An 11,823-nucleotide genomic window follows, 5' to 3' on the forward strand; every position below is an offset into this window, starting at 1 on the left:
TTAGAACCATGCAGCTCGCGCACCCGAGATGTTTTTCCCGTCCGAACCCCTCGTGTTTAATCACCTCCATCACCTCCATTAAAGCACCGAGGCGCGCGTTAATGGAGGATGGAGCCCCGGGAGGACGTCTCCTCCTCAGCAGGAGAATTAAATTAAAAAATGTCTCTGCTGGTCCTGGTCTGAGCAGGTCTCGGTCCTGGATCTCTGCCGCTAATCCGACAGAATATAATCTMATTATCAGCAGGTCTCACGAGGACGATAACGTCATGTTTTCCTTTGATGTTGCCTTCAGGTTCAGGAGCTTTTCTCGGTTGTTTTCTTTGTTATTCTGGATCTTTCCCGCGGGCCTGAACGCATCCCCGACACGCGCTTTTATTCCGTCGGAATCCCGCATTTAAACCCGCGCAGAAATCCCCGCTGATAGCGCTAATTTCCATCCCTACTRTTTTATTCATGCGGTGTTTAAGCGCAGTGTGCGGGACTGGCGCAAAATGCCAAGCCCATTTTTCATCAGGTCACCGGAGGCGCGTGAGCCCGCCTGKCTGTCTGTCTGTCTCCCGCGGTAATCCGCCCTCGAGGTCAACCGAACCGAGCCAAGCCGCGTTCCTGGTTTGATTGATCAGAATCAGCTTCGGACACACATTTGTGTTTTTTCATCATCGCCCGCCGCAGAGAGGAGGACAGGCGGGCRACCATGTTTTTCACTGTTGTAGGCTGTTCCTGTCTGTTAGCAAAATATCTCTTAAACCACTGGATGGATTTTAATGAAACTCCCAGACAGTTGTCCCTGGWTGTTCCTCTGCAGCTGATTAACTTTTGGRGYCAACTCGATCCAAGATGGCCGCCACAGCTAATCACACTTGCAAAATACATAAATCCCTCAGAGATAGCCATCTATACAATTAATGAGCTAAAACTTGGKTTKWTATTAGCTGAGAGTCATCCTCAACACCTGCTTTGAGATCAACATGTTTCGMAACATGTTTGCCTAAAACTTYGGCTTTAACTCTTAGTAATMRRTGCTTTTTGTCTGTTAGCAAAATRWCTCAAAAACCACAGGATCGATTGTAATGAAACTCYCATTAAAGTAATCACTGGATGTWCCTCTGCAGCTGATTGACTCTTGGAGTCAGTTTGATTCAAGATGGCCGCCACAGCTTATGAACTTCAGCAGACACAAAAATTGCTGTAGCTCTGTCAGTTTTATAGACGCTGAGCTAAAGTTTGGTGTGAGAGTCGTCCTCAACACATGCTTTAACCCCTGACAGATCTTGTGCTGTTGTGTTTAATATTTATGTCATTTCTTGATTATTTAAATTTAAAACTGGTATGAAAGGCAGTGGGAGATGAACTGGTGTTTTAAACTGGAAGTGAAACCCTAAGGAAGCAGCTGTGTGGTTTTAGTAGAAGGATGTGCTGGAAGGGTGTGGTTGGCATCATCAGAACCTGTTTGTCTCTGCAGAGAGCAGGAAGTAACGTCTGCAGGCCAGTCCTGCAACATTTCCCACCCTCAGAGGCTACTAATGTAAGGCAAACTGATAAAAAAATAAATAAAAATGTTCCCTGTGTTCGGCAGAGCTGCTCAGACRAGAAAGGTGGAGTCGGATGCTGGAGGCTGAGCGAGTGGAGAGAGGCCAGGAAAGTAGGTCAGAGATCCACGAGCGGTGAGGCGTGAGAGCCGAGCCGAGCCGCATCACAGCTGAGCTGTGAGGAGCCAGCAGAACCCTCRGACCTGCAGGTCTGAGCTCTGAGGAACTATTATTTACTATTTTTAATCACATAAAACACTAAACATCTAATGGTTTTTTATATTTTTAGAGTTCAAAATAGAACGTTTGATTTTTCTTTTAATATTTTGCCTCAAACATGAACACAAACGAGTATTTTATATCATCAGCTTGTTTATTATTTGTTCTGTAAATCCAAAAACACATTTAGATTAATGAAAAACACAAAAATGGTGTCAAATACTCACCTTTGAAATCAGAAAATATTTACATTTCTGCTTGAATGAATGAGTCAGTGTCCAAGTTTGACTCAGAAAAGCTGTTTTTTTAAGCTAAATTTGTGACTTTTTTCGAAATCTGTGTATTTCTTTCATTATTTTGATCGCATTAGTGCATTCTTTGTTAAATTTATTAGAAAAACAGAAAAGAAGAAAGTGGGTCAAATTAAAGAAGCTGGAATCATATTTTCTGTTTTAACCACTTTTATCCTGAAGGATCAGGATACTACATTTCCCACAGTGCATTTCAACATGTAGCTAGTAGCTATATGTCACAAACTGTAGCTAACAGCTGAAATCAACAAAAATAGCTGTAATCTAGTCAGCTAGAGGCTAAATGTAGCAAACGTTTAGCTAACAACATTGTAGCTAAAAGCTGAAATTAATGAGAATAGCTAAAAGCCAATCTTAGTAATACAACAGCTAAAGGCTAATTTTAGCAAGCCCTTAGCTAAAAGCTATAATTAATAATGTAGCTAAAAATGTAAAATAAGACTAGCTAAAGCCTAACTTTAGCAATAAAATAGCTAAAATCTAAATGTACCAATCCCATAGCTAAACACTATAATTAACAACATTGTAGCTAAAATCTTAAAATAACAATACTAACTAAAACCTAGTCTTAGCAATGCAGTAGCTAAAGGCTAAATGTAGCAATCCCATAGCTAAACACTATAATTTAATAACATTGTGGCTAAAAACTTAAAATAACAATAGCTAAAACTTAATATTAGCAATAAAATAGCTAAATGCTAAATGTGGCAAACACTTAGCTAAAAAACTATAATTAACAATATTGTAGCCAAAATTGTAAAATAACAAAACTAGCTAAAGCCTAACTTTAGCAATAAAATAGCCAAAGGCTAAATGTAGCAATCCCATACTAACAATAGCTAAAATCTTAAAATAACAATACTAACTAAAACCTAGTCTTAGCAATGCAGTAGCTAAAGGCTAAATATAGCTAAAATCTATAATGAACAATATTGTTGCTAAATGTTGCAAAACACAGACAAAGGCTAAATTTACCACAAACATAGAAAACTAAGAGCTAAAATCAGAGTCTGACTCACCAGAGTGAATGATTCACACAAAAAAGCAGATATCGTGAACAAACGTGAACACACAAACACCTCTACTCTACTGTGTCTGTGTGTGTGTGTCTGTGTGTCTGTGTGTGTGTCTGTGTGTCTGTGTGTGCGTGCTCAGCTACTGGACCCAGGTCAGCACCCTGCTGCTGCTGCTGATGGGGTTTTCTATCAGAGGCCAGCTTTGTGCCAGAATCACATTTTCTCACGCTCCTGAGAGGAACGGGCCACAGCAGACAAACTTTCAGCTTTTTCTCCTTCAAGAAGCTGCAAAAACAAAACCTGCTGCCAGGCCAGGTCCTTTTCTGCAGCAGGTGAAATGTGTGGGTCTTTTGTTCCAGTTCTAATCATGAACAAAACCACATCCAGGCCAAACACAAGCCATGGACTTCTGTGATGTTTGGTAGTGTGTTGTAAATAAACTGACTTACGTCATTATTGACACCAGCTTGTTGTTTAGGTTGACAAGTTTTGAATTTTAAAGCTTTGACCTGGTAAAAAATAAAATAAATAAAGACGTGTGACTAGAACAGCCCGACATCAGCTTGACCGGCGATAATAAAAAATTCCGACATTTTCTACGGTTCAGTGAACACATCATTGCTAACCGGCTAATTTGCGCTAGCATCAGAAGGGCTCATAGTGGAAATGTTTACTTTGCAAAGAAGACATGAAATTTGCTGTGTGAGCTATCTGTTAGGCGTTTTAAATAAATAGGGCGCAAGGCTGCAGAAAACAAACCATGTTTTCTACGAAGGAATATCGGTTATGGGCAGGTGATGACGATGATTAGCTTATTGGGGACATGTATAGAGTTGAAGGTTGACAAAAAGTTTTMGATTTCTTCATCTGGAAATTTCCACCTGTCTATCATGGGATATATTGGATTTATTGACAGCTGGTCGGTAACCTTTAAAACTAAAGGTAGGTTGTTACTCGGGCAATAATATTTACTTAGCAAATCTGTTGTTTGCTAGTTAGCTAATCGTGCTAAATGCTCAGATTTGTTTGCAGCACTTCATTTTTGTGTTGTTTTAATTTATGAAGAGTATTAACAGTTTGTAATATTGTACGGCTACATGTGTTGTCGCTTTAGCTTTTAATGTATAATTAAATAATGTAGAAAATGCTTTATTACAAATGCGCGATGAATGCTGACGCGCATGCGCAGTTACGAAAGGTCAATGGTCCTTTCAGCGTCGAAAATGGCGCTGTTTTGAGGAGAACACGGTAAATATTAGCGCTTTTTGTTTATTTTTAGTTGTTATTTTATGTCAGTTTTTGACCCTAACAGGGAATAAAGATGTTACACGTATAAGAATAGATTTTCGTAGTGATGGGGACTAATTGCTGAATATGCCCAGTTGCTACCGGTCCAGTTTTGCTGCTTGAAAGTATAACTAATTTTTAACACTTACGTGAGTGTTTTGATGTAAATGAGCTATGCTATGTTTTATAAAGGGGATATTGTGTAACTTTAATATATTTGTTCTAGGTTTCCAAGGTTTTATTTCAACCCACAAAAATTTGTAAAGACTCAAGATATTTCCTGGTAATTTATAGCTTAATTAATTGTTGGTTTTTTTTTTTACCACATGTTTTTTTAAGCACTAGTTAAGGGTAAATATGCTATTGACAATATGTTTTAACATTAGTTTAATTCATAAAGATGATCTCAAGACCCCATACCTGTTTTTTTGTTTTGTTTTGTTTTGTTTGTTTGTTTGTTTTTAGACCCACAGTGGGTCCAGAACCAGATTTTAGAGACCACTCATCTGTTGGAAATTATCTGTGGATTTCCAGTGAGGGAGAGAGAAGCTCAGTGACCTGTTGATTTTTAATTTAAACAGAAAATATAAAATAAATGGATTTTGTTTGTTTTAGTTCCTGGAGAGAAATTGGGATTTGCTCAAAGTTACTGCCGGGTCAGAACTGTGCAACAGATTCACCTGAAATCAGAAAATGCAGGTCTTAAAGCTCAGGTCAGATGTTTTTCTTTGTGGTTGGTTGATATTTTTAATTTAAAGTGTTAACTCAGACACTAACAGGTCCTGAAGCAGATGTGATGTCACACGCAGCACGCTGTGTTTACAGAAGACACATGGATGCTACACATGTTAGCGTGTTAGCATGAATGGATACCGGTACTGTCAGAGAAGACTAAATTATTATCTGTTGTGATTGTTTGGTCCAATGTTTCCTTTTGATCTTCCTGCTTGCTCAGGTGCAGAATGGATCCCATCATGCTGGTTTGGATCTGATCCAACTCGTTGGTATATCCTCGTTAGTCAGATGTGTCCCASTCATCCAGGACATGATGAACCTAGAAAGCTTAAAAAAGACGAAACAGTTGAACGTCTGTGGCTGAAGACGAGCTGAGTTCTGAGCTTTAAACTGCCTAATGTATCGATAATATCTGGATCAATATCCCCGACCTCACTGAGACCTGACCGTTCAGACTGAGGTCACTTTAGATTAAAAAAATTAGATTAGTTGTGTTTAAATTGTCATAAAGAAACAATTTGGATCACTTTAGCCTCTAATCAGCTGTCCAGATTTCCCTGATCATATCTAAAGTCTAATATGGGTTAATAATTTAATCTGGAGCAGCTCCTCTGTAGTTTAACCCTGTTTAATCTGGAGCAGCTCCTCTGTAGTTTAACCCTGTTTAATCTGGAGCAGCTCCTCTGTAGTTTAACCCTGTTTAATCTGGAGCAGCTCATCTCTAGTTTAACCCTGTTTAATCTGGAGCAGCTCCTCTGTAGTTTAACCCTGTTTAATCTGGATCAGCTCCGTGTGTACACATGGTACGCTGCAGGATCCTGCTCTTATCAGGATGGAGTTTGTTTGCTCTCCAGCTGTCTGAGCTCCCGGATGCTGAGCGAACGGCCTCTCAGAGCTCGTCTTCGTTTGGCAAAAGTTCAGCTTTCTCCTTGTTGTTCGGACTCTGTCGTGTGTGAAGCTACAACAGCAGTTCTGTCCAGGAGCTGAGTGAGAGCTCTCCATTCATTAGGATTTCTACACAACACACTCTGACATTTAGATTCTGCTGGTGTCTCCCCTTCTCTTTGTTATTTGCTTGTTTCTTTTAAAGGAAAACCTGTTTTTCTGCAGATCCATCCATACAGAAAGTAAAGCTAAGTTTCACAGTTAATCATTTGTTGATTTAAAACCTGAGGTTTTCCCTTTAAATGTTGTGGAAAAGCAAGTTCTCTTAGATTTAGTTTGTTGTTCTTTTTTATCTGGTGGATTTAAAAATGTTTCMTGTATGTATTTATTTCGTGTGATAACGGGTCGGTACCAGTCGGTGCTGCTGTATGCGGATCTCTGTTCAAACACCCAGGAGGTGTGAAGGTCAACAGCCTGGCACCATCATTTCACCACGCTGGGTTTTAAAAAGATGATCTGATCTTTTACTTCAACACAAAAACATTTTATTCTGCAGGAAGTTTAATTAGAAGCTGTTGTTTTTACGACTGTGTTGTTTAAAATAAAAACAGAATGACTCGGTTTATAATTTATTGTCTGTTAGGAATGTTTGGCCTTTAATTTGCTTTAAAAATAATTTATTTTGACCACCAAGGTCTGCAACCTTTACAGCCAAATGCTGCTCCTTTCATGACAAAAAAAAAAAAAACTCACCCCGAGCCATAAAACCGACTGAAGCTTTAAATAAAGATAGACAGATTGAAACATGATGCTAAACAAATATTAAAATAATGTGGTTTTACATGAAACTCCTGTTTATACAGTTTCAACTCGGATCTGTCTCTAAAACTGTGGAAAATTCTGAATAAATAATGAAGCATATACGTTCTAATAAAAGCTTATGTTGGGCAATTGCATATTTATTAACACATTTTCTGTTTAATTAATTTGCGATGTTTTTTTTAAAGCTCTTAGTTTTTGTGACTCTTAATTAGGGATGCACCGATATGGAAAATTCAGCCAATATTGATATAATTATTGCTGTTATGGCCTATAATCATATTTACCGATACTACACAAACACACTTGGGTCTTTTCTTGATACTATAAATTAACAACCAGACCTCTTACATGGCTCTACTTAAGTTATTCCTGTGCATCGTCACTATCACTATCATGATCAAACAGATGCCGCTCAACCAAACATCTCCCCTCCCAAAACAGAAACACAAAACTAAAATGTGGGAAATCAATATCGGAGGTTAATATCGGCTAGAGCTGGGCAATATGGCAAAAAAAAAAAATCTCAGATTTTTTTCATCCTTAATTCGATTCTCGATTTTAACGTGCACTGGTGGGGAAAAAATCCAGATTTTCCCTAATTTAAGTCTTTATAAATGGCAAATTCAAATTAATAAATTAAATCGATTTATTGCCCAACTCTAATATCGGCCCAGTTTTACATATCGGACAGATACGATATTCTGAAAAATGACCAATATCGGCCAATACCAGTCTATCGTGCATCCCTACTCTTAAAGTAAAATTTTTATTATCTGTGTGCAAAACTGCACTTCATGTTTTTTCCTTTCAGTATTTTGCTTCAAAATGTTGAAGTTTTTGGAGAAAAATCATGAGAATGTGCTGTAAGTCCAGGTTAAAGAAGACATGTTTTTCTCCTTGTATAATAAACGTTTTATTTGCATAAAAAAGGACAGAAATTAACCTTTTTGTGTGTTGTAGTTACAAATTTAAATACTTATTTACCCAGAGTCCTTGGAGGGGAACCAAAGAGCCACATGTGGCCCCAGAGCCACAGGTTGCAGACCCCTGCCCTGACAGTCTGAGGTGCTCTTGCAGGCTTTAAGCCCCCCTGATCCACCTCGGGGGATTCACACCGGCGTGTTGATGTGCCAGTGTGGTCATGAGAGCGAAACTAAAGCCACCACAAACAGAAATTTGGACGCAGAGCCCGACGAGCTGCCCTCACATCCGGGGTGTTGGAGTCTGTGTGTGAGGGCTGGAAGGAAACAAGCTGATGTAACCGCGGGATTGGGTTCAATCCCACGTGTAATCCTCTTTATTTTTCAGATTTAATTCAGTTCTGATGTTRGCTGGTCTAAGGTTTGTTTCCTGTGGTTCAGGAGGAAATAACGACTCCCTGAACCGGCTCTGATCCCGTAAAGTCAAAGAGGTTGTTCAGGAAGAGCTGAAGGGACTATTTCTGTCTGTGAGGCTGTAACGAAGCACCGGCACCACGTCAGGGTGTATAAATAACTGGCTTTTCACAGGGACAGTGTCTGTTTACGTTTTGAGGTGATGGACCGGGTTCGTCACGCCGGAAGACAAAGTGTCTAACAAAGTGGGCCTTCATTACCTTCAGTCCCCCCTTCATCCAGGCAGTTCACACCCTCTCAGCTGCTCCACGCCTGAAGTTTACGACATGTCCTGGACCTTTGGTTCGCCTCCTGATCCTTCTTTGCTCTTTTTTTACAGCCCGACCAGTGACCGGCAATGGAGTACATGAACAACGCCTCGAACAGCTACGGTGCTGGAGATGCCGTTAGCTCCTCCTTGGCTAACATGACCATCAACGACCAGCATCACCAGGAGAACGGAGTGGCCAAAATGAAAGGTCGGGTGAATTAACTAGATACTAAACAAGCTCTGAGAYGCTGCTGGTAAAGAAACTGAGGTTCTTTTAATTAAACCATGAAATGGTTACAGATTTTTAAAGGGAGGGGGGTGTCAGCTGCAGATAACAGGGGGGTGGGGTGTAAACTTGTTTTTAGCAGAAAAATGGGGAAATGTTTGGGTTATGTAATCAGTGTAAACACTTCACAACATTCACACTATTGAGATCATTTTTTCTTCTGTACGTTTTTTCGGCATCTAACTTATTCCACAATTTTTGTGCTATTTCAACAATTCATATATCAAAACGTTCAGCTCATTTATACCAAGTCTGCTAGGACTTTTGGTGTTTCAGCTATTTATACTTTTTCAGCTATTTCACTATTTTAGCCACTTTCTTGCCATTGAAAATGAATGGAGCTGTTTTTAACATCCTTAAAATCCAGAAAAGAATTTTCTAAAACTTTACAGCGCCCACAGTTTGTTCTGGTTCTGCTCACTTTAAGTACCATGTGATAATATTAGCTACTTTTTTTTTTGTTGCTAATTTTAGCTACTTTTTGTGCTAATTTTAGCTTTTTTCTGCTTTTTCAGCAAAAATTTGGCTTCTTTCTGTTATTCTGCTCTTTTCTACTTTTTTTGTTCTCCTTGCAGCTAATTTTAGCTATTTATGCTCAAACAGTTGTTTTCTTCTGTATATAGCTATTTTATCTTTTAGCTTTTTTCTACTCTTTCAGCTATATTTTTACTAATTTTTTTCTGTTTTTCTGCAAAGGTAAATTTTTTTTAACCTATTTTAGCTTTTCAAATTGAACTCACAATAACACTATTGTCATTAAATATTTTCAGCTTAATTTTAGCAGCTTTCAGCTTAAGTTTTCAGCACGAAGCATTCACACTCGCATTTTCGTAGGAAATGCAGTTTCTCTAGTTTTATTTATTGTTTTTGTTGTTGTTGTTGTTTTTGCGTCCTAGGCTCTGCTTACCAATGCTTTTGAGGAAAAAGCTTCAACCATCAAAATAATCAACATAGATAGATGTAGTTTATGACTTTAAAGTAGCACACGCTTATTTTAAAGAGATTAATACATTTTTGAAGCTCTCTTGGGCCAGATAAAATGCCATGGCGGGTCACATTTGGCCCACGGGCCTTGACTTTGTATGCTTTAATCTATAAAGCTAAAGGGGCGGTTCAGAGGCTATAAAGTGAGGTTTTGTGGAAATATTATAAACAGTGAAGAGCTCCTGGATCAGCCACAGTTTGGAGAAATGAAGTTAAAYWGTGAAAATGAGGCAGTAGCTAGCATTAGCACTTTTTGAAGGAATCTCAGAATTATTTTCCCAGAGTGAACAAATAATGTGAAACTGATTAAAAAAATAGGATTATAAAATGTTGCTCAGATCTGCTGCTGGATTTGACAGTAATCCACATCAGTTCTGCTTGGACTAGCCGTTAGCTCATCAGTCTGGTCAGAATTAAATGTTTATTTCTAATTTCATTTGTGGTTCAAAGAGCCATCTGCAACAGGTAAGATAGTAATTGTTCATAAGCTTTTAACATCAGTTTCCTGAGGCTTGTTTCGCATTAGTTGTTGAGGTAATTTGATAAAATCAGACAAGTATAGATTGTGATGAAAGCTGTCTAGTTTCATCCTAACTCCAGATGATAATCTGTTTGATTCGGTTTATAGAAACTGTTAATCCTGAGTACATAAAAATAAGCATGTAAACGTCACAGAAATGTGTGGCCTCTGTAAAACAGGTTGTTCTGAGGTAACAGCTGTCATTTACAGTAAATTCTAGCTGTAAATAATCCGTTTATGTTTATTTGTTGTTCTCAGACTTTAACGCCCACAGGTTTAAAGATTAGTCTCCATGTTTATGTGTTAGAGCTCAGCACAGCTTGATGATGATGATGGTGGTGGAGACTGGACAGTGAAAGGATCTCTGAGTGTCAGTGTTCGAATTGATGGGGGGGCAGGGCCCCGAGTCCTGGACTGGGTTTTGTTTAATCTCTCTTTATATAATGGACAAGGCATGCTTGACTGCAGCTGCAGCGCTCTCTGTAATCCAGGCATCTGGGTCAGACGTCCAAGAACTGGCCCCGTCTTCTTCTGTTCACTTCATGAACTGGCTTTTATTGATTCAGAGAAACTTTTTCTGATTTTAAACCGCGGTGCTGGCATTATGTTGTGAAATCAACATAAGGATGAAAAAACTGATAAAACTAACATTTTAGCAGCTAATATTAGCMTAACTGATAGCTCTGTACCCATGAACAGAGTTTTCTGATAAACTAACMGAAATTATAGACAGCTGTCTACAACACAACGCGATCAGTCCCTGAAAATTAGATTTATGAGGCGTCAACCTGTCAAAAAAGCTTTGCTGCTGTGAGTCTGAATTTTACTTGCTTTGGTTWATTTTTGGTAAAATRWAGCCAATTCATTRTTAATGATCAGTTTCCACAAAACAGAACATTCACGAGTTCCTCAGCTTTATTTTTAACCATAGTTTATAAAAATCGAGCAAAAAATAACTTGACTTACAGTATTAGTGACAGTAGGGCTGGGTGGTATGACCTCAAATTCATTTCACGGCATAAATTGAATCCCTTCACAGTAACGGTATATATCGCGGTAGAAAATTATCATAAAAAGCAAAGATAATGTCATTTTTAGAGCTTTTATTTAGCAGAAAACTGTAATCATCATCAAACCCTGCGTTTTTGCTGCAGTGCAAATGAACATAACAGAAGTACAAAAGAGTTTTATTTATATTGCAAAACAGTTTCAACAACAAACAGAAACATTTCTCAAATTTTCAACAATATCAAAATAAAGCGGATGTTAGGAATGCGCGATATAAACGATATACGGTAGAAACGATATAAATTTGTCCTATGATAGAGATCTGTAGTCTACCGGCCAACCGCACAATTCTTTTTGATGACGTAACCGGCTGGAGTCAAAACAGAGGAAGCGGGAAGCAGCGTGGCTGAGAGCGCAAATGAAGAGAGGGGGAAAAAACTTATCCAGATCTGGTTCGGGTGTGAAAATGAACGCAGAACGGTTTACATACTTACGTGACGGGGCGTCCTCCAGTCGGATGCCGACCGACCACACTGCCTGCTGCGGGAGGAGCGTGCGCCGCGGCCTGTGTGAAGGG

At 38.9% G+C, this 11,823-nt stretch overlaps 1 protein-coding gene across 14 annotated transcripts in view; it reads left to right on the plus strand.

Moving 5' to 3' along the window:
- Positions 1-11,823, plus strand: part of mapta (microtubule-associated protein tau a) — a 33,332-nt gene that overhangs the window by 228 nt on the left and 21,281 nt on the right. For 11 of the 14 annotated variants that reach the window (XM_014014802.1, XM_014014809.1, XM_014014810.1 and 8 more), the window contains exon 2: positions 8,518-8,656. In XM_014014802.1, coding sequence (XP_013870256.1) covers positions 8,536-8,656 — 121 coding nt within the window. In that variant the 5' untranslated portion in view covers positions 8,518-8,535. Of the gene's footprint in view, positions 1-1,576; positions 1,739-3,786; positions 4,018-8,004; positions 8,384-8,517; positions 8,657-11,823 lie in introns of those variants that run through there. The other 3 variants (XM_014014803.1, XM_014014804.1, XM_014014805.1) reach the window with 3 other exon arrangements.

The sequence above is a fragment of the Austrofundulus limnaeus genome, unplaced genomic scaffold, assembly GCF_001266775.1.
Source record: "Austrofundulus limnaeus strain Quisiro unplaced genomic scaffold, Austrofundulus_limnaeus-1.0 Scaffold119, whole genome shotgun sequence".
NCBI lineage: Eukaryota > Metazoa > Chordata > Actinopteri > Cyprinodontiformes > Rivulidae > Austrofundulus > Austrofundulus limnaeus.